The sequence below is a fragment of the Corvus moneduloides genome, chromosome 27 (genome assembly GCF_009650955.1).
Source record: "Corvus moneduloides isolate bCorMon1 chromosome 27, bCorMon1.pri, whole genome shotgun sequence".
Lineage (NCBI taxonomy): Eukaryota > Metazoa > Chordata > Aves > Passeriformes > Corvidae > Corvus > Corvus moneduloides.
The window spans coordinates 187,383-208,398 of NC_045502.1; the positions used below are offsets into that span (position 1 = coordinate 187,383).

The 21,016-nt window shown below is 63.5% G+C and overlaps 3 protein-coding genes across 7 annotated transcripts; 2 read left to right on the forward strand and 1 right to left on the reverse strand.

Moving 5' to 3' along the window:
- The first annotated feature begins 23 nt into the window (after positions 1 to 23).
- Positions 24 to 6,672, forward strand: POLD2 (DNA polymerase delta 2, accessory subunit). Its single transcript, XM_032091905.1, has 11 exons — positions 24 to 137; positions 744 to 993; positions 3,469 to 3,590; positions 4,535 to 4,658; positions 4,736 to 4,850; positions 5,015 to 5,213; positions 5,326 to 5,406; positions 5,715 to 5,872; positions 5,981 to 6,108; positions 6,185 to 6,286; positions 6,385 to 6,672. Exons 2-11 carry the CDS (start codon positions 762 to 764, stop codon positions 6,540 to 6,542), a joined length of 1,419 nt encoding a protein of 472 aa, XP_031947796.1. The 5' UTR covers positions 24 to 137; positions 744 to 761; the 3' UTR covers positions 6,543 to 6,672.
- On the reverse strand, positions 6,659 to 14,074 carry AEBP1 (AE binding protein 1). Of its 2 annotated transcripts, XM_032091892.1 has the most exons (21): positions 13,805 to 14,036; positions 13,300 to 13,689; positions 12,973 to 13,041; positions 12,395 to 12,466; positions 12,189 to 12,275; positions 11,691 to 11,807; positions 11,498 to 11,587; positions 10,967 to 11,035; positions 10,814 to 10,888; positions 10,623 to 10,732; positions 10,409 to 10,548; positions 10,238 to 10,322; positions 10,019 to 10,163; positions 9,836 to 9,924; positions 9,292 to 9,415; positions 9,017 to 9,213; positions 8,458 to 8,637; positions 8,030 to 8,369; positions 7,801 to 7,940; positions 7,629 to 7,728; positions 6,659 to 7,548 (listed from the first exon to the last, which is right to left on the reverse strand). In XM_032091892.1, the coding sequence occupies exons 1-21, from the start codon at positions 14,034 to 14,036 to the stop codon at positions 6,998 to 7,000; spliced, it is 3,402 nt and encodes a 1,133-aa protein (XP_031947783.1). In that variant the 3' UTR covers positions 6,659 to 6,997. The 2 variants fall into 2 exon arrangements, with proteins under 2 accessions (XP_031947783.1, XP_031947784.1); XM_032091893.1 differs by lacking the exon at positions 12,973 to 13,041 and having other exon boundaries at positions 6,998 to 7,548; positions 13,805 to 14,074.
- CAPG (capping actin protein, gelsolin like) lies at positions 13,667 to 20,534 on the forward strand. 4 transcript variants are annotated; one of them, XM_032091924.1, is made up of 10 exons: positions 13,667 to 13,730; positions 16,861 to 16,959; positions 17,027 to 17,199; positions 17,281 to 17,435; positions 17,809 to 17,976; positions 18,385 to 18,534; positions 18,616 to 18,708; positions 19,195 to 19,327; positions 19,405 to 19,493; positions 19,586 to 20,534. In XM_032091924.1, the coding sequence occupies exons 2-10, from the start codon at positions 16,937 to 16,939 to the stop codon at positions 19,649 to 19,651; spliced, it is 1,050 nt and encodes a 349-aa protein (XP_031947815.1). In that variant the 5' UTR covers positions 13,667 to 13,730; positions 16,861 to 16,936; the 3' UTR covers positions 19,652 to 20,534. The 4 variants fall into 4 exon arrangements, with proteins under 4 accessions (XP_031947815.1, XP_031947812.1, XP_031947813.1 ...); XM_032091921.1 differs by lacking the exon at positions 13,667 to 13,730 and adding an exon at positions 15,609 to 15,686; XM_032091922.1 differs by lacking the exon at positions 13,667 to 13,730 and adding an exon at positions 16,196 to 16,311.
- The last annotated feature ends 482 nt before the right edge of the window (positions 20,535 to 21,016 follow it).

The following is a 21,016-nucleotide window of genomic DNA, read 5'->3' on the forward strand; positions in this document are numbered from 1 at the left end:
ACTCCCTGGCGTCACTTCCGCCGCGCGGTCACACCACTTCCGTGTTTGGCGGCGTTCGCGCCTTTTCCCGCCGCAGCCCCACCCCCATGGCGGGTCCCGGTGTCGGCGGCGACCCCCGACCTCTGACCTCGGAGCCCGTACGTGACCTGCGGGAACCCCGGGCGGGGGCTGAGGGCATGTCCCCGTTTGGGAGCAGGGGAGACCCTGGTTGGTGGGGCTGGGGGGACTCTGTGAGGCCCTGCAGCCTGAGGGGGGCTGGAGCGCTGGGGTTGGGGATCTGGGGGGGCTGTTGCGTCCTCGGGGGGGTTCCTGGTGCCAGGGAGGTGTTTGGGGGGGTTCAGTGCCGCGGGGAGAAGGGTTGTGCCAGAGGCAGTGTGCTGGGGGGGCACTGGTGGCTGGGGATGTCCAGGGGGCTATGCAGGGCCCGGGTCCATTTGGGAGAGGGGGGTCCCGGCGGCATCCGGTGGCCAAGGTGTATTTTGTGGGGAGTTCAGGTGTCCTACTCTGGGGTGGGATTTTAGGAGAGGGTGGGATGGTCCTGTCACCAGGATGAGTTTGGGGATGCCCTGGGTTGGGAGGAAGCAGGGCTGAGTGGGTGCAGCGTGCAGAGGGAGGGTCAGACCCGGACATGGTTTGTGTTTTGGGGGTGGGGAAGATCATTTTCAGGGGGACTGTTGTGTCTTGGGGTGACAGCGATGGCCAGGTGGGAGCCAGGATCCTTAATTCACCAATTTATTTTTCAGACCCATCAGTAGACCCGCATGTCCCACACCATGTTTTCGGAGCAGGCAGCCCCCACGGCACAGGGGCTGCTGGCCCCCCCCTCGGCCGAGCCCCCCACCTTCCCCAGGGTGCCTGTGTCGGGGTATTCAGACTGCTCCCAGCCTTTCCAGCTGGGCGAGCGCAGCTTTTCCCGGCAGTATGCCCACATCTACGCCGTGCGCCTCGCCGGGATGCGAGTGGGGCTGGAGCGGCGCGCACAGAGCCGATGGGGTGAGCCCAAGGGGAACTCCCCCTTTATCAGGGCCCTGCCCCAGGAAAAACACTGAGGGGCTGGAGTGTGCCCAGGGGTAGGGACAAAGCTGGGGAGTGGGCTGGAGCACCAGGAGTGGCTGGGGGTCTCAGGCTGGAGAAGATGAGGCTCAGGGGGGCCTTCTCACTCTCCGCAATTTCCTGACAGGAGGGTGCAGCCAGGGGGGTCAGGCTCTGCTCCCAGGAAACAAGGGACAGGACAAGAGGACACGACCTCAAGTTGCACCAGGAGAGGTTCAGATTGGATATTGGGACAATTCCTTCATGGAAAGGGCTGTCCAGCCCTGGCACAGCTGCCCAGGGAGTGTTGGAGTCCCCATCCCTGTGGGGAAATAACAGCGATGTGGATGTGGCACTTGGGAACATAGGTTAGTGGTGGCCTTGGGAACAAACATCTCTGGAGCTGCCTTAGGATTTTATCTCCGTGTTTGACCAGATTTACATCTGGAGTCCAGAAGTGAGTGAGTGTTCTCGTCCTCAGGCTGGATGTACCCTGCAGGCATCCCTGGGGACAGGATGCATCCCTGCAGGTATGGAGTCCATCCCTGCCAGGCTGGGATCCACCCACAACCTTCCTGCGACCTGAGCAGCTCCAGTGTACCCAGTTGTCCCAGTCTCCAGCAGCATTTTACACCCTTGACAGGGGATGTGCAGCAGAGCCCACCCCAAACAGCTCAGCCCCCAGCTCTGGGATGCACAGTCATGATGGGATAATCCATTTGCAGCTGGGTTATGTGCTAATCCTGCTGCAGCTCCCACCTGGAGTTCTGACCTTGGGACAAACCGCATTCCCCATCAGAAGATAGAAGGGGGGGTGTGGGCAGGGAGAACACAACTGTCTGAGTCCCATCACCCCACACACTTTTGGGAACAGGAGTTGTGTGTGAGGTTTGTCAGGGTGGGGCTGGGGGGCCCTGGCCAGGAAGTGGGGTACAGGAGGGTGCAGGAGGGTGAGAGGTGCTGGTTGTGCCGGGGGGGCTGTTTCCTGGCCGGGGGCGGTTGTGGTTCTGGGGGCGGGACCCTCACGCTCAGAGTTTCCATCCGCGGGATGAAGCAATGCCAGCGCTGCTGGGGCTCTGCTCCCCCGGCCTGGGCATGGCCTGCGATCGAATTTCCTTCAGCTTTGCCCTTCTATGGGCAAAAACCCCTTCAGTGGAAGCTTTTGGGCCGGACGCCTGGTCTTGTGCGCTCCCCAGCCCCGTGGGCTGTGTGGAAGCAAAGCCAGTGCTGGTCCCACGGCAGATATCATTCCTTGGTTGGCCACCCTGGACTTTGCCAAGTGTGACAGAACCCAATGGTTTGTAAAGCTCCACCTCTTGGAGTCCTGGGATGGGACCAGATTTTGGGGTTTGTCTCCCAGCAGGAAGCGCCTGCAGGCAAAAATCTGGAGAGCACAGCCCCCTCCTGCTAAACGCATATTTTGGGGAGTTTGAGCCAAAAATAAGAAACTTCAACAGGATTGTTTTTGTTCTGACTCAGAGTGTTTGCATTCCTGGGCTCGGGAATCCATGTTTCCAGTGTGGAATGCCAGGGATGGCAGCGGGGTGCTCTCCCTGGGACAAGAGTCAGGTTCAGCAGCATGTGATGAGCAAAGGGAGATTTTTGGGAGGAGAAATGTCACCCAGAAAGGACAAGGAGCTGGCACAGGCAGTGTTGTTTTGGGAGAGGAGACCGGGAGCAGGTTCCTTGTTCCTCTCCAGGGCCTGAGGCTCGGGATGGACTTCACAGGCTGGTTCAAATGGGAAAGGACAGTCCCACACACTGGATGGGGCTGGAGCATCTCTGGGTCCCCAGGGGTGGGGTAAGAAGTTTTGGACTCACCTTGTGGTGGAGACTTTTGCTTCTCATCCACAAAGTGGATGCAGCTGGGGCTGCGATGCTTCTTGCAGCTCCCGAGGTTCTCCCAGCCTGTATCCCCTGTGGATCCCTGCCTAAAGCCCAGGGACCTGTCAGCATGCCAGGATCTTCTCTGGATGTGATGGGGATCCTGAGTTCCAGCAGGGATCTGGGGCAGAGGATCTGGGCCTGGCAGAGATCAGGTTTGGGTGTGTTGAGTGATCTCCTGCCTGTTGGCTCTGAGGAAGTTTGGGTCAGCCCCTGACGAGCAGGACCAGCAACCCCCCATGCCCAAGGGCAGGAACATCCTGGGCCCTTCCCGGGCAGAGCTGTTACTGGGAGCTGAACGCGCCGTCCTGACCCTGCTTTCCCCCCAGCACAGAGGAAATGCCTGCAGGCTTGTAGGCTCTGGAATGCTCCTCGGCCCCATCTGGCCCACACATGTCCACTCGGCGCCGTGCCTCGAGGAAAAGCAGGAGGCTTCCCAACATTCCCCAACGCTTCTTGCTGGCCTCGACGCTGGGGCCCTTCGGCTGCTGCCCCCAGCCCTGCGCTGTGCCCGCCATCACCCCAAGGCCATTGCCTGCTGTCTCTCCGTAGGGAATGACGTTGCGCTGCGGAAGCTCTCGGAGCTGCAGGCAGGAGAGAAGTGCTGCGTGGTGGGGACGCTCTTCAAGGCCATGCAGCTCCAGCCCTCCATCCTGCAAGAGATCAGCGAGGAGGTAATGGGCTCACCCCTCCTCCTCCTCCTCCTCCTCCTCTTCCTCCTCCTCCTCCTCTTCCTCTTCCTCCTCCACACAGCTCAGTGGGTTGTACCAGCACACCTGAGAGCTCAGCTGGCCTTCTGTGGCTTCCCTGTGCTCATTGAGCCAGGAAGCTGGCAGGGATTTGAGCTGGGTTTGTGTGACAGGATGATAGCCTCTGCCCACCCTGTCCCTGGATGCCACCTTGGTGATGCCTCTTGGTGCCAGCATATGTGTGTGTGCATGCTCCTTATGAAATCATGGAAACTGAATGGGTTGGATCGGAAGGGACCTTAAAGGTCATCTGTGGGCAGGGACACCTTCCTCTATCCCAGGTTGCTCCAAGCCCCATCCAACCTGGCCTTGAACACTTACAGGGATGGAGCAGCCACAGCTTCTCTGGGCAACCTGTGCCAGGGTCTCACCACCCTCACACGGAAGTATTCCTTCCACGTATCCAATCTAAACCCACCCTTTGTCCATCTGAAGCTGTTCCCCCTGCTGCTTACCACCACTCTTGCTCAGGGCTGCTTTTCCAGCCCTTGGAGGGTTTGGATCCAGGGGGGTTGGCAGTGCAGACCCCCTTTCCCTGCCACAGGGGAATGAGGGGGGTGAGGGAGGTGTCAGGGGAGCTCTGCCATCCCCATGTGGGCTTGGGGCCCATTTGCTCCCAGCCAGTTCATGTTGGGAAGCTTGAAGCTTCCCAGTACCCGTCTGAGCCACTTCCTCCTTGGACAGGGCTTGTGTTCGGGACGCTGCAGGGAAGCACTGAGTGAAACCAGCCCGGCTGGGGGGGTTCCAGCTGCCGGGGCCTCCAGCCAGGGTGTTGCCTGTGCTGGTGATGGGGAGCTGGGGTTGGGAAGGGTCCTTGGGAGCTGCTGGTCCTCGCTGAGGCCGTCAGAGCTGTCCCTGCACCCTCGCAGCACAACCTGGTGCCTCAGCCACCCCTGCCCAAGTACATCCAGCCCTCTGACGAGCTGATCCTGGAGGATGAGCTGCAGCGGATCAAGCTGGAAGGAGCCATTGATGTGCAGAAGCTGGTGACAGGTAAGGAGCAGCGGTGGCTCTGTGGCAGCACCCACCCTGTGGCTGCTGGCCAGGGCTGACCACCTGCTCTGCTGTAGGGACCATCTTGGCTGTGTATGGCTCCGAGCAGGACGATGGCATATTCCTGGTGGAGGATCTTTGCTTCGCTGACTTGCCACCACCGCTGCCCTGGACCGGGCCCAGCTCTGACCGGTCAGTCAGCAGCAGCAGGAGTGGGGCTGGCACTGTGTCCCTGCTGTGTCCCTGAGCCCCTTGTGCCAAGAGGGCTGGCGGAGGAGACTGTGCCCCCTGCCCTGGCTCTCTGAAGCCCCTTGGTTTGGGAGCATGGCACTGCCTGAGCCTCTCCATCCATCCAGGTTCGTGCTGCTGGCCTCGGGGCTGGGGCTGGGCAGCGTGAGTGGGGAGGCCCTGCTGAGCACTCAGCTGCTGGTGGACGTGGTGACGGGGCAGCTGGGTGCAGAGGGCGAGCAGAGCTGTGCTGCTCACATCACCCGTGTCATTCTGGCTGGGAATCTGCTGAGCCAGAACACACAGAGCCGAGACACCATCAACAAGGTGCGGAAAGGAGGGGGCTGCAGCATTGTGGTGCTCCTGGGGTGCTGGGAGGGCATGGGGAGGGGCCAGAGGGGGCATGGGGTTGTCCCTCACTGTTTTCCTGCTCACCCAGGCCAAGTACTTGACCAAGAAGACGCAGGCTGCCAGTGTGGAGGCTGTGAAGATGCTAGATGAGATCCTGCTGCAGCTCTGTGTGAGTGCTTGGGGTTGGCTGGTGAATCAGGTTCCTTTGGGGGAGGGAGCCTGGTTGCTGAGGCGGGGAAGCAGCCCAGGGTGCAGGGTGGCAAAACCCCCTTCCCCAGCACCCAACTTCCCTTTGAGCACCCCTTATGGGGAGGCAGCTCACAGCCCAGCTCCAGATCCTTCTCCTGGGATCTGGCCTCCATGGTGAAGCCAAGCAAGGTGTCTTGGGGAAAAGGAGCAGCAGTGACACCGGGGCTTTGCTCTGAGCCCCCTTGGAGGGCACTTTGGCCACTCGGTTGATCCCTGCCCTACCGACAGACCTCTGTGCCTGTGGACGTGATGCCTGGCGAGTTTGACCCCACCAACTACACACTGCCGCAGCAGCCCCTGCACCGCTGCATGCTGCCCCTGGCCAGTGCCTATGCCACTCTGCGCCTTGTCACCAACCCCTACCAGGCCAACCTGGATGGTGTCAGGTAAACAAACCTAGTGTGCTACCAGCTCTGGTGACAGCTGTCAGGGGCATGGGACATGTTCCGGCATGTCCACCATCTAAAGCTCCCCTTCTTTCCCCCATAATGTAGGTTTCTGGGGACGTCAGGACAAAACATCAGTGATATCTTCAAATACAGCAGCATGGATGACTACCTGGAGATCCTGGAGTGGACACTGCTGGCAGGACACATCAGCCCCACGGCCCCAGACACCCTGGGTATGGTGACGGCTGGGGGGCTGTTGAATGAGTGGTCTTTACCAGGGGCTCCCCCCCTAATTCCCATCTTCCCCAGGCTGTTACCCGTTCTACAAATCTGACCCGTTTATCCTCACCGAGTGCCCTCACGTCTACTTCTGCGGCAATGCGCCCCACTTCCAGTCCAAGCTGCTCCAAGGTGGGTCTCACAGCACACCCAGATCCTTGTGGGGGCTGGGAACCCGTGCTGGGGGCTGCCAGGGGGCTCCTGTGCCTGACACCCACCTGTGCTTGCAGGGAAGGAGGGGCAGCGGGTGCTGCTGGTGACGGTGCCCGACTTCAGTGCCACGCAAACCGCCTGCCTGGTCAACCTGCGTGACCTCACCTGCCAGCCCATCACCTTCTCCGGCTTTGGAGCTGACAGTGAGGATGGGGACATGGAAGTTGGGCACTGACCACAGGGAGGACACAGACTCCACAAGCCCCCACCCCTCAAGGTTTCCTGGCATCCACTGCCTTTGTCTGTCCTCTGGGAGGGTGACACAGCTGGGGAAACACCGGAGGGACAAGATGCTTGTACCAATATAACTCGATTTATTTGTGTAACAAAAACTGTATGGAGGGGAGAAAGGCTGTGCCCGCCTCCATGGGCCCTGCCCAGGAGAGCAGTACCACCCCTGCCACCCCACTGGGACACGGACAGTGGGCTGGCAAGGCCCAGCTCCGAGGGATGGGGTGGCATGTCCCTGACAGCACCCAGCTGTTGGTGACGATGCCCGCAGTCCTTAGAAGCAGCAAGGTGAGTGGCTGGAGCCCACCTGGAACAGCTGTCTGGGCTCAGGGAACATGTTGGAAGCAGATGCCAAAGTGTCCAACCATGGCTTGAAGCTGAGTGAGGGGTCAAGTGTCCCTAGTCCCCAAAGTTCACGGTGTAGGTTTCGGCAGTGGTGAGGGGCTGCGCCGTCCCTGTGTGCAACTCCCAGCCCTCCGTCTCTGTCACCAGCTCAGTGACCACCTCTGTCTCGGTGTCCATCTCCCAGGTGCCAGCAGTGGGTGGCTCCTGGCTCCAGGGCGTGTAGGCCGTGCTGCTGAAGGGGAAGGGCAGGGCGGTGGTGGACGGTGGGGCCGTGGGGCTGCTGGTGGCCGTGGTGGCGTTGAGGCGCCGCAGCCGCATCTGCTCCCGCAGCCGCATGCGGTGCCGGAGGCGCATCCGCAGGCGCAGGCGCTCGCGGGGCGTCATGGGCTGGCCGGGCACCACGCGGCGGATTGGCCGGTTCCCGTTCATGGCCATGATCTCCCGGATGCGCTTCCAGTTGGAGCGGGACAGGACGAAGTTGCACTGGGTGGCCCCAATATCGTAGAGGACGTGGCAGGTCTTGACACTGGGGTTGTAGCCCTCGGCCCGTGCCGACACGCGGTACTCGCCCGGGTTCAGGATGCGCCAGTAGTCCCCGCCGCTGGCTGCAGGTACGGGGAGCAGCGGGGTGGGATGGAGGCGGCACGGGGCTGCTGGCACCCTGCCAGCACCTCATGGTACCTACCTGTCCTGACGTTGTGGTTGATGCCCCCCACCACAATGGTGGCGTTGGCAATGGGCTCGCCCTGCTGGTCCGTCACCACGCCCTTGATTCCCCGATGGATCTGGGTGAGGAAAGGGATGAGTGGAACTGTGTGGGACAGGTGGGGCAGCTGTGGCCATGTCCCAGTACACACCTGCTCCATGAAGGTGAGCAGGGACTCCTTGTTGTTCTCCCACTCCTGCTGCAGCTCACTCTCGTGGGGGAACTTGTCACAGCCCAGGTAAATGGAGAGCTCCAGGCAGTTGGTGTGCAGGTAGCTGAAGTCATTCATACCTGCAAGAGCATAGATACGCCCACCCAGCTGCTTGCTCACCTGCCAGTGGCTGGGTGACGGGGCAGCCACGCCACTGGCCCCAACTTACTGCCGGCCTGGGGGTGCCACTTGGCGCCCTGCACGATGCCCATGGCGTCAGTCATGTCCTGGGTGTGGCAGCCCCCGCGGAAGGTCTCGGTCATGGTGAGGTGTGCCGAGGCATAGGAGATGGCGAGCCAGCGGAACACGGCGTGGTCAGGTGTCTCCTGCAGCTCGGACTGCTCATCCTCATAGTCCAGTGGACGAGGGGCAGCTGCTGGCGTTGGGGGGCTGGGTCGGACCGTGTCGAAGGGAAAGGACACCAGCTTCTCCCCACCCTGCAGGTTGGCTCCCAGTACGAAGGGGTTCTTGTCCATCCACCCCATGACAGCCCGTGTCTCCACTGCCACCTGTGAGGCGGGCACAGGGCATGAGGTGTCACCCCCTGCCACACTCTCCCCACCCCTGTCCCGCCCCTGTGCCCCGTGCCACACTCACCGCCGCATCCTCGGACAGGTAGTGCTCCGGGATGGGGATGTGGTGGTTGGGGAACTGGTGGGGCACCAGCCGCCTCTCCTCAGCTGCCCACAATGCTGAGGCCAGGTCAGGGAAGTTCTCAAAGAGGTCAAAGCCTTCCTCTGTCCAATGGCCCAGTGCCCAGTTGCCCAGTTCAGAGCCCTGCGGGCAGCCCAGGACACTGGTGAGTCCTGGGGGGCTGCACCCCACCACCCGTGTCCCATCCCACCACTCCAAGTCCTGTCCCCTGCCCCACCATCCCATCCCATCCCATCCCATCCCATCCCATCCCATTCCATCCCATCCCATCCCATCCCACCGCTCCCGGTCCCATCCCCTTCTCTGACATCTCAGGTGCCCAGCTTGGAGCCCTGCAGCCAGCCCAGGGCAGTGGTGAGCTGCGAGGAGGGGGCTGCATCCCACGGCTTTGCCATCCCATCCCAGTGCCCCACAGCCCATCCCAGCACCCCACATCCTACCCCACTGCTCCACTGTCCTCCCTCAGTGCCTCACGGTGCATCCCACCCTGCTGCCCCCTCACCGCCTCATGGGCCAGCTCGTAGCCGTCGGGGTTGAGGGATGGGACTAGGTGGATGCGGGTGTCGGTGACCAGGCCCCGCACGCGGGGATTCCCATCCTGGTACTCCTTGCACAGGAACTGCATCAGCAGCAGCAGCAGCTCCCGGCCCAGCGCCTCATTCCCGTGCAGCCCCGCCGTGTACCGGAACTCGGGCTCACCTGAGGTGGGGGGTGAGCAGGGTCAGCAAACTCTGGGGACCACAGCTGGGGGCCCCCAATCCCTCACACCCCCCTCACCCGTCTCGTGCTCGCCCGGGTTGTCGGAAACCTCCATGGCGTAGATCTTCAGCCCCCGTGAGCTCTTGCCAATGTTGTAGATGCGGGTGATGGTGGGACACTCCTCATTCACCACCTTCATCAGCTGCAGGGTGGGGAGAGATGGGGGCAGTGCTTGGGGGGGAAGAGCCCACACCCTGCAGAGAACCCCACCCCCAAGGAGGATCCCACACTACGGAGATGCCCACCACCATGGAAGTGCCCACAACTACAGAGAATGCCATGCCCCAAAGGTGTGCCCACCACCACAGAGGTGTCCACTTCTCATGGAGGATCCCACCCGACAGAGAATCCCACCACCATGGAAGATCCCATCCCCAATAAAGCTGCTCATCCCCAAGGAGGTTCCCACCCACGTGGAGGATCCAACCCACTCCTCCCCAAGGATCTCACCACCATGAAGGATCCCACAACCCAGGGTGTTCCAACCCCATAGAGGATGCCACCCCATGGATTTGTTCACAGAGTATTCCATCCCCTGCAGAGGACCCCACCCCATGCCCACCTGCCTCATGTCCTTGTAGGAGTGGTGTCGGAAGTCCAGGTTGTCCGTGGAGGTCACCTCATTCTGCTGGGTGTAGTAGCTGCTGACAGCTGTGGAGGGGACAGGGACACAGCAGCGGGGGGTGGCTGCAGAGATCCCCCCCTCCCCCCCATGGCCCCCAGGCTGCGTTGGGGTGACTGTTACCAGAGAGGGGACACCCCAGGACCTCGAGGCGCAGGCAGAGGCTCCCATTCCAGCGCTGGGGGTAGATGCGGATGTATCGGGCCACCACTGGCTCAGGGAACTCACTCAACACCGGTGTGTCCTTGTCCACGTTGCCATAAAACATCTGCCGAGGAGGGAGAGATGTACCCAAGAGGGTCCGTGTTGCTCCCACGTCACCCGTCCAGAACAGGTCCCCACCATCTCCTCGTAGCCATTGCTGTACATAACCCAGTGCTGGCTGTCATTGCTGAAGCCCACGTAGAAACTGGTGACAAAGTCATCGCTGCGGGAGGACAGGGACAGGTTGGGACTGGGGTCCCCACACTGCTCCCCCCCCATGTCCCCGGCTCCACCCCCGTGTCCCCATACTGGATCTGGGAGTCGCGCCCCTGGGTGATGACACCGGTGAACATGGTGATGCGGCGGGTGTCCACCTCGAGCCAGTGCGCCCGGCTGTCATCCTCGGCACACCACGCTCCATCAAAGAAATCGTCCTCGTTGGTGCCCGCCTGGGGAGCAGTGAGCGGGATGTGGGTGGGGGTGTCACCGTGACCCGGGGGGTGGGCGCAGGGGTGACCCTCACCTGCATGTTGAGGCGGCCGCGCTGGGCACCCAGCCCATGACGCAGCATGGAGGAGGCCAGGATCTGGTCATCCTCGATGCGGTGGGACTCCAGCCCAATTGGGGGACACCCTGGGGACAGCAGGGGGTAGGGGGTGATGGGCTTCCCCCCCAGCCGGGTGTCCCTGTCACCCCAGGAATGGGGACACTCACTTTTCTTCTCTGCCGGAGGGGTCCATTCCTCCTCATCTGGATCCCACTTCTTTCCTCCTGGTTTTTTGGGTTTTCCTGGGAAAGGAAAAGGCTTAGTGAGGGGGCAGGGATGGGGACAGGTGTGAGGGGACAGGGATGGGGGCTGGCACCCACCTTTGCGCTCCTGGCCCTTCTCCTCCACCCAGCGCTCTTCTTCCTCCTCTTCCTCTTTCTTGGGCTTCACTGTTGGCGAGGTGATACCCACCCCAGGGACGTGACACCAGTCCCAGGAACGTGCCACCCACCCCAAGAATGTGCCACTGATGCCGGGAGTGACACCCACCCTGGGAACGTGCCACCTCCCTGGGGATGTGGCACCCACCGTGCAGACATGTCACTCACCCCAAGGATGTGCCACCATCCCTGAAGACATGACACCCACCCTGGTGATGTGACATCCACCCCAGGGAGGTGACACTCACCATGTGGATATGTCACCTACTCCAGGACGTGACCCACCCTGGTGATGTGCCACCCACTGTGGGGATTTGACACCCACCATGGGAATGGAACACCCAGCCCAGGGACATGCCACCCTCCCTGTGGCTCTGCCACCGACCCTGGGGCACACATGCCTACCATGGGCACATGTCTCCCCCCGTCGAGCCCTGCCCACCCCGCCCAGCCCCCTCCACCCCCTCTCACAGGGTCTGATTTTCTCCTCGTCCGTCTCCGTCCTATCCCCTTTGTCCGGGTGTTCATGGGGCTTTGGCGGGGGAGGCAGCCCGTAGGTCCCTGGGGGGCACAGGGTGGGGGGCTGGGACAACCTTCTGGAGGTGGGAGGGGCAGGGATGATGGGGGTCCTGGGGTGCCTTGTCCCTCCCGGTTCATCACTCACAGTCATCGTAGTCGGGTGGCTCGAAGCCCTCACCGTAGTCCCCTTCCGTCACTGGGCCAGGCACGGGGGGCTGCGGGAGGGGCTGGGGGGAGGGCTGCGGGGGGGGCTCCTCAGGCTCTGCTTGGGGGAGGGGGAGGCAATGAGGGTCCCCATCTCCCTGCAGGGTGCCCTACGTCCCCTATGGGGTCCCTATGGGGTCAGCTTGCCCCTCTAGAACCCACATTTCCCTTTGGGATTCCCATGTACCGTGAGGTCCCCACGTCCCCCACCAGACCCCTCTATATCCCACTGGGATGCCCATGCCCCCAAGAGACCCCCACACCCCTATATGGTCCCCACACCCCTACAAGGTCCCTGCACCCCTTATGCTGTCCCCATGCCCACCCCAGCTCCAGGCTGCCCCAAAATGCTGCTTCCCTGGGTTCCCAAGGCTGGGGACTGTCCCCCAGCCTCACCCTGAGCAGTGCCAGCCCCTCATGTCCCCATCCTCCCACATACGTGTCTCCTCAGGCTGGGGCCAGACCCGCTCAGGTCTCCTCCTGCTGGGGGGCTTGCGGGGCTTCTGCTGCCGCCGGATGTACTCGACTGGGGACACAGAGGGTGGCACTGGCTTTGTGGCGAGAGGCAGGGGGGACACCCCCTCCATCCCTCCCTGCAGGCCAGGGGGTCCCGGTGGCCCCCCCACCTACACCCCAGCACCGTACAGTCCTCGTAGTCCTCCCGCTCCAGCTGCTCGTTGTAGTCCAGGGTCGGGGGCTCCAGCTCCTCGGGGACCTCTGTAGAGAAGGGACACATGGAGAGGCACAGGGTGGCACTGGGGTGCAGGAAGGGGACAACAGGGAGCAGGGAGGTGGCACTTGAGAATAGGAGGGAGGCCCTGAGGTAAGGGTGGCAGCCCTGGCGCACAGAGGAGGTGACACTTGGGAGCAGGGAAGTGGTCCAGAGTGCAGTGGGGTGCAGGGAAGTGACACCTGGGAGGAGGGAGGTGGCCCTGGCGTGCAAAGTGATGGCACTGGGATGCAGGGAGATGGTGCTGGGACACAGGAAGGTGACACAGGGGTGCAGGAAGGTGGCGTTGAGGAACAAGGAGGTGGCCTGTGTTGCAGGAGCATGGCCCTGGGGAGCTCGGACATGGCATTGGGGTGCAGGGAGATGACATTTGGGGACAGGGAGGTGGCCTCAAGACACAAGGAGATAGCCCCAGGGTACACAGGGGTGACCATGGCCTGCAGAGGAGTGTCCCCGAGACACAGGGTGGTGGCCCTGGGAGCTGGGCACTCACCTGGCTGGGGCTCAGGGTTCCAGTCCTCCCGGCCCAGCCCCCAGCGCTCATTCGGCTCTTCCAGCTCTCCTGGGGACAGGGACAGAGCAAGGGGCTGGCGTGGCCTCCCCAGGCCCCTGTCCTGGCCCTCCCTAGCCCCACAGTGGGAAGAAAAGCCCATGGGAAGGAAAGCTGGCAGGGCAGAGAGGGGAAACCCCAGGGCACAAAGCCCAGCCAGCTGTAGGATGCCACCAGGGCAGCTGAGCAGGATGCGGGGTGATGCTCTGCTGTGCTGAAACCTCCCACCCCAACCCCACTAGCAGCAAGATGGGTGTCACCAAAACTCACTTCGGACACCTCCATCCTCCTCCTCCTCCTCCTTGTAGTGCGAAGGCTCCAGGAACTCAGGTGTCTCTTCATCCTCCTTGCCCTGTGAGGGCTGCAGGGTAGTGGGGGATTCAGTGGAGGGGCTTGGAGGCACTGGTGGCTTCTTGCCAGAGGGTTTGGTGGCCTTGGGTGGCTTCTCCTTGGGCTTTTTGGAGCCTTTCGGGGGTTTTTCAGAGCCTTTCGGTGGCTTCTCCTTGGATTTCTTGGCGGGTTTGTTCTTGCCCCGGTCCTTGTCCTTGACCTTGTCCTTATCCTTCTTGGCGCCCCGCGGTCTCTCCTTGAGCTTCTTGGGGGGTTTTTCCTTCTTCCCCTTCCTGGGTTTCTCAGGCTCCGTCAGCGACCCTGGGAAGCCTGAGGGGACAGGAGCGGGGAGGCCGCCACCCCGAAGCAGGGTGAGTGTGGGGGGCCGGGCTCCCCCCGTCACGCCACCCCCGTTCCCCTTGGGATCCTGGTGCCGATCGCTCACCCGTGCCGGTGCCGGTGCCGGTGCCGAGGTCGGTGCCGAAGCCCAGCTCAATACCGTCCCCGTCCCGGTCCCCGCCGTCCCCGGGTCCAAGGAAGCCCCGCAGGAACTCCTCGATCTCGGCGTCGGTGAGCGCGGGGGGGCCCGGGGCTGCCCCCGGTGCCGGTACCGGCAGCAGCGGCAGCAGCGCGGCCGTCAGCAGGAGGCAGGAGCGGGGCGGCCCCGCCGGGACCATCGCGCTCCGCACCGGCCCCGCTCCCCGAGAGCCCCGAGAGCCCCGGACGGGCGGGCTGGGGGCGGTGCTGCGGCCGGGGGCGGGATCCGCTCGGCACCGGGATGGCACTGGCGCTTAACGGGACCGGAATGGCGCTTAACGGGACGGGCACCGACACTGTCACTGTCGCCGGCCCGGTATTGGCACCGCACCGGGGCCGGGACTGCCGAGAACCCGCACTGACCCGCGCGGGACTGGCGCTGCCTGGCACCGGGACTGGCACCGGGACTGGCACCGGCACTGCCGGGGACCTGCGCTGCGCTGGCACCGGGACTGCCTGGGACTGGTACTGAGCCCACCCTGGCGCTGTGCGGGGCCGGGATTGCAGGGGCTGGCACTGCATCAGCGCTCGCACGGTGTGGGGACCAGCACGACACTGGCACGGGCCCTGTGCCACCACGCCAGCCCCAGGGCTGGCACCGGTACGGGCAGGGCTGGCACCGGCCCGGGCGCTGGCGGCACCGGCACACGTCTGTCCCCCCGAACCCCGGCACCCCTGTACCCCCTTGTACCCCCCGGCACCCCTTGTACCCCCAGCATCCCCTGTACCCCAGCGGGTGCTGCACACGCAGCCACAGGGTCCCACACACCAGCGCTGCGCCTGCACGGGGACCGGGCACACACCCAGTGCCTCCGCCACACTGCAGGCACAGTGTCCCCATGGCCCGGAGCAGCCCAGGGACACGCTGCACGTCTTGGGACACCGAATGTGGGACATGCCCAGCACATGGAACATGCCCAGCACATGCACACAGAACGCCCACACGGAACACACACTGCACATGAGATCCCACACGCGTGCGGCAGTGCCTTGGGCTCCCTGCACACGCGGGAAGCACCCGCAGGGGATGCAGTGCACACGTTCTGCACTGCACACGCATTACACGTATGTGATCCCCCCGAGCCCCCCTGCTCGCGGGGTTGAGGTTCAGGCTGGGGTGTGCACGCCCAGGGTGCCCGCTGGGGTGCTGGGGGGTGCAGGGGGTGATGCTGGGGGGTGCACTGGGTGCCCCCCACCCACCCGGGCCCCGCAGGCTCCCTGGGCCGCGGTGGCGGCAGGGCCACGTGGCAGCTCAGGCCGCCCGCCATCGTCACATGCGTGATCCCCCCCAGTCACACGCGTGGCCCCCCCAGCCATGACTCACTGTCCAGCAATGCTGGGGCCTGCCAGGAGCTGGGGGGGGCCCCACCTGCACCTCCCAGTGCCTCCCGGTGCAGCCCAGTGAGCCTCGGCTGCAGCCCCTACTCCACTTCATGCAGCCCCAGGAATGCCCCCCGTCCCAGTTCCACTCCCACTCCCACTCCAGCCTCCCCAGCCTGTTATGGCTCCCCCAGTACAGCCCCGAGTACCATACCCCTCCCTCCCCCCACTACAGTCTTCCCCCAGTACAGCCCTCCCATTCCCAGTACAAATCCCCCCACCAGTAACAGCTCCCAGTATACTTCCTCCAGTCCCACCCCCGTACAGCCCACCCACCACAGCTTCCAGTACAGTCTTCACACCCAGTATAAACCCTGCTTCCCAGTACAGGTCCCACCCCTCTGGATCCCCAGAGCTGCCCCATCCCCTGGCAGGGGGCAGAGGCCTCGGACCCCCAGGGGGAATGGCTCGTAGGTGGCACTGGTGGGGTGGGGGTCCTGGGAGGGGTGGGTGGTCCCGGAAAAGGGGGGTCCCAGTAGGGTGGGGTAGGGTGTCATCAGGGTGGAGGGGTCCCATGAGGGTCCCAGCGGGATGGGGATCCCAGAGCGGGTCCAGGAGGATGGGGTGGCGGATCCCCTGAGAGTGTGGTGGTCCAGCAGCACTGAGGAGGGCTTCAGGAGCAGGGGATTCCTCAGGAGGGTCCGCAGAATGGTGGCGGGGTCCAGCAGTGCAAAGAGGGATCCCAGTGGCGGGGGGGGGGAGGGTCCCATGAAAATGTGGAGGCAGGAACGGTGTCCCATGAAGAAGGGGACCCCAGGAGGGTGGGGGTCCCAGGGCTCAGTGCCCCCAGGGCTCAGTGCCCCCCGCAATGCGAGGGGCCACACCCGAGGCCACATTTCCCACCCGGGGAGGCCCAGCCCTGGCGCCCCCCCCTCCCCTCCCTCACTCCCCACCCTCGTCCCACCCTTTCCTGCGCCTGAGTCACTCCCGCCGCCTTCCGGGTGTTGGGGCGTCCGTCGGTCCTGCTCGGTCGTAGCCTCGGACGGAGCCGGGCGCTGTCGGGGCATCTCTCGGGGGTCCGTCCGTCCATCGGGGGTCCGTCCGTCTATCCCTCGGGGGGGGGGGCGCTGTCGGGTTGTCCGTCTGTCCGTCATGGGATGCACTCCTCGCGGGTCTCTGTCCCGGGGGCATCCCACCCCCGTAGGGTCCGTCTGTCCTTCCAGGTGTCTGGCTGTACCTCAGGACACCTCTGGCTGTTGGGGGTGTCTGTCCGTTTTCCTGGGTGTCCATTTATTCGGTTGTTTGTCTGTCCATGGGTGTCTCCCCCTACCCATAGGGGCCTCCATGGGTATGTAGGGGTGTCTGTCCATCCTCTGGATGTCTGTGTGTCCATTGGGGTGTCCATCTACCTCATGTGGTGTCCATGTGTGCATTGAGGTGTCCCTCTGTCCATCTGGGTATCCAGTTGCCCTTCCGGATGTCTGTTGGCATGTCTGTCTGTCAGGGTGTCCACTTGTCCTTCTGGGTGTCTGTTGGGGCATCCATCTGTCCTTCTGGGTATTAATCTGTCTCTTGGGGTGTCCTTGACCTCCTTCCTCGCTCTCCATCCTTTGCAACCATCTCATGGTGTCCCTCCGTCCACAGGTCCATCCGTCCGTTTGTGCATCCGTTCATCCACCCACAGGTCCACCCATCCATCTGTCCCCACCGCCCCAAGGCCATGTACACCGCACTCCCCAAAAGGTACCTCCTCCCCATTCTCCCCAACCTCCCTGATTGCCCCCATCTGACCCTGCCCACTGCCCCACAGTGGTTCCCCTTTTGGCCCCGGTGCCACCCGTCCGGGGCTGCACGTCTGGAGGGTGGAGCAGCTGCGGCCAGTGGAGGTCCCCGAGGCCACGCTGGGCGTTTTCTTCTCGGGGGACGCGTACCTGGTGTTGCACAACGGGCCGGAGGAGCAGTCCCACCTCCACCTGTGGATGGGTGAGCGGGGGGCGGGGGGATGGAGGGGTTGGGTGACGGCCCGGGGGCAGGCGGGGTCGAGTGCTCACCTGGCTCCCGCAGGCCGGGACTCCTCGCAGGACGAGCGGGGTGCCTGCGCCCTCCTCTCCACCCAGCTGAGCTCGCTGCTGGGCGAGCGCCCCGTCACCCACCGCGAGGTACAAGGCAACGAGTCCGACCTCTTCATGGACTACTTCCCCCGTGGCCTTACCTACCAGGTATGGGGGTCCCCAGGGATGCTCGGGGTGCTCCCAGTACTCAGCATTCCGACCAGGCTCCCAGCACCTGAGATGGGTGCCCGGTGTCACTGCTGGGCTCTCCACACCCTCAGTACTCTGCTTCATCCTCGCTGAGCTTTATGAACCCCCCTGGGGTGCTGGGCACCCTCAGAAGGTGCTCAGCATCCCTGCTGGGTGTTCAGGTCCAGTTCTTGTCAACACCCCTGTTGGATGTTGGGCACCCCCACCAAACACTCGGCACTCCCACTGGGTGCTGGGCACCCCAGCGAGGGCTCAGCACCCCGGCTGCTCGGTATCCGTGCTGGGTGGCTGTCACCCCATTTGGTGCTGAGCCCCTCCCCTGTACCGGCAGGAGGGTGGCGTGGCCTCGGCATTTAACCGTGCCTGCCCCGGCCCCGGCCCCGGCCCCGAACCCAAACTGTACCAGGTGAAGGGCAAGAGGAAGATCCGAGCGAGCCAGCGGGACCCATCCTGGGCCAGCTTCAACACTGGTGACTGCTTCCTCCTCGACCTGGGACAGGTGGGTGGAGGGCACCTGTCCCCACTGTCCACTCCCTGTCCCCGCTGTTGCCATCCCTGGCCCCAGACCCTTCTCACCAGGTGTGAGGCAAAGTGCAACGTCCTGTGTGCTCCTCTGTCCTCTGGGGTGTCCCTCAGCTCAGTGGCATGTCCCTCTTTGTTGGGGCACCTGTCCCTCCATAGGACAGGCTGCTTGTCCTCCTCTTGGGGTGTCTGTCTGTCCTTCCAGTGCCACTGGGGCATTTCCCTATCCGCAGGGATGCTGGATGCTTGGGGTGTCCATCCCTCTTCCCATCATGGCATCTTCCTGGACCAGCTTCAACCCCAGTGGCTGCTCCATCCCCAGCCTGGGCGAGGTGGGTTGAGGGCCATCATGGGGCATCACCACTGTCCCACTCCCTGCCCCCAGACCCTCTTCATCTGGTATGGGGCCCGGAGCAATGTCCTGGAGCGCAGCAGGGCTCAGGAGCTGGCCGCTGCCATCCGGGACAGTGAGCGGGGTGGCAAAGCACGCCTGGAGATCGTGGCTGACGGCGAGGAGCCACCTGAGATGGTCCAGGTATACCCTCACTGGGCAGAGAGGGGGACCTGGGTGTCCCTGGGCTGGCTCTGTGACCTCCCCCATCTCATCCCCCGGCAGGTGCTGGGCCCCAAGCCCCCCTTGCAGGAGGGCAGCCCTGAGGAGGATGTGGTGGCTGACCAGAGAAACACAGAGGCAGCCGTCCTCTACAAGGCAAGGACACGGCAGGACACCATGATGGCACTGGGGCTGGGCATGCCTAAGTGTCACCATGGTGGGCACAGGGGTGGAGATGGTGAGGGGCCTCACGGTGATTCCAGGGTTGGCATGGCCAGGGAACAGTGCTGGGCAACATGGGGGGACACTATGGTGACCCCAGGGAACACCTGGGGCTAGGCACAGCCAGGGGACTCCATGGTGGCCCCAGCAGGTCCACGAGGCTGGGCGCAGCCAGGGGACACTATGATGGCCCCCAGGAACACATAAGGTTGGACATGGCTCAGGGACACTCTGGTGACCCTTAGGAAAGCCACACAGAGCTGAGCCTGGGCAGGGGACACTGCAATGGCCCCAGGGGACACCGCGGGGGCCCTGGAGGAGGTGGGGATGGAGAAGGCCCGAGCGGTTGGGTAGGAGGGAGAGGACACCGGGATGAAAAGGCCCCTGGTGACCCCACAGTGATGTCCCCTCCATGGGCAGGTGTCGGACGCCACAGGGCGCATGGACCTGACCCAGGTGGCCACCAGCAGCCCCTTCAGCCAGAGCCTGCTCTGCCCTGACGACTGCTTCGTGCTGGACAACGGTGCTGGCGGGATGGTCTTCGTCTGGAAAGGTGCCCAGGGATGGGGACACAGGGTGACATGGAGACAGGGACTGTCCCCAGAGCGGGTCTGACACCCCCCTCTGCAGGGCGCAAGGCCAACGAGCAGGAGCGCCAGGCGGCCCTAAGGGTGGCCGAGGAGGTGATCGCCCGCATGGGCCACCCGCCTCAGACACAGGTGGGTGCAGGGGGTGAGGGCTGCCCAGGGGCTGGCATGAGAGGCATCACCCCGTCCCAATCCCTGTCCCCTCCCTGTCCCTGTCCCGACAGGTGGAAATCCTGCCTCAGGGCCGCGAGACGCCCTTCTTCAAGCAGTTCTTCGCCAGCTGGAAATGAGCAGCAGGTGCCCAAGGGGCAGTGCCTGGCCCAGGGTGTGACCAGGCTTGTGCCAGCTCCCAGCAATGCCTGCGCTCTGTCCAGCTGTCCCTGTCACCATGCCATCCCTGTCCCTGTGCCCATCCCATCCCCACGCTGTTGGCATTCACATCCTTGTGCATCACAGCCCTGATGTCCCATACCAAGCCCATGCCATCTCTACTGCTGTGATATCCCTGTGCCTTTGGCCACACTGTGCCCATGCCAGGCCCATCTCCGTGCCATCCCCAAGCCCACATCATCCCTATCCCTGTGCCATTCCCATGCCCACACCATCCCCAAGCCCCTGCCATCTTCATCTCCATGCCAGTCATTCACATCCTTGTACCATGCCCATGTCCACCCCATGCCCAAGCCTGTCATGCCTGCCCTGTGCATGACAATGCCCTGTCATCCCCGTCCCTTTGTCCACTCCATGCCCACATCATCCCTGTCCGTCCCTTTGCCCTTCTCACGTCCATGGCACTTCCTTCCCCATTCCCATGCCTGCCCTGTGCCATGCCCATGCCATGTCCTTTTTGTGACAAGCCCATCCCCATGCCATCCCAGTCTCCTCACCATACCCAAACCCGTGTCATCCCTGCCCCTGTGCCATCCCACCATCCCAGTTCCTTTGCCCACCCCATGCTTATCTCCATCCCCATTCCTACACCACCCAAACCCATGTCATGCCCACAAGACAGCTCCCCCCCACGCTGCAGTGACAGCTCTGCCACCTGCATGCCCTCGCTGCCTTCTTGCTGTGCCTGTGCCACACTGTGCCCACCCCGTGCCCATGCTGCCTGTGCCCACACGTCTGCCCCTGTGCCCAGGTCCTGGTGAATAAAGGGACAGTGCCATGTCCTGATGGGTGTGGTACCAGCCCCGGGGATGGGGAGACATGCGGGGACTCAGACAGGACAGGGCAAGGGCAGTGCAGCGGATGAAGTGTCTCCAGCATCCTGGAGACATGGTGCCACATGGCACACTGCAGGGCCACCTGTCACCAGGGCACCAGTTCTCTGCCCCATGGGTGATGCCCACGTCCCCAGGTCCTTGTGTGAGCACCTGGCCCTGTGTGTTTGGGAAAGGTGGGACATGGCCCGTGGCACCCAGCTGGCTGCCAGCATGGGTCTCCCATGTCCCCAGATCCCTCATGTCTCCAAATCTCCACTGTACCTCCATGTCCACACCCTCGCTGTCCCACCCCCTGCTGTCCCTGCACCCCCAATATCCCCAGTGCTGTCAAACCACCAGTGCCACCAACCACACTCCCAAAGCCCCTCTCCACCCTGGGGCCACCCAGACCCCAGGACCCCAACCACCGCAGGCTGCTTCCTCCCTCAT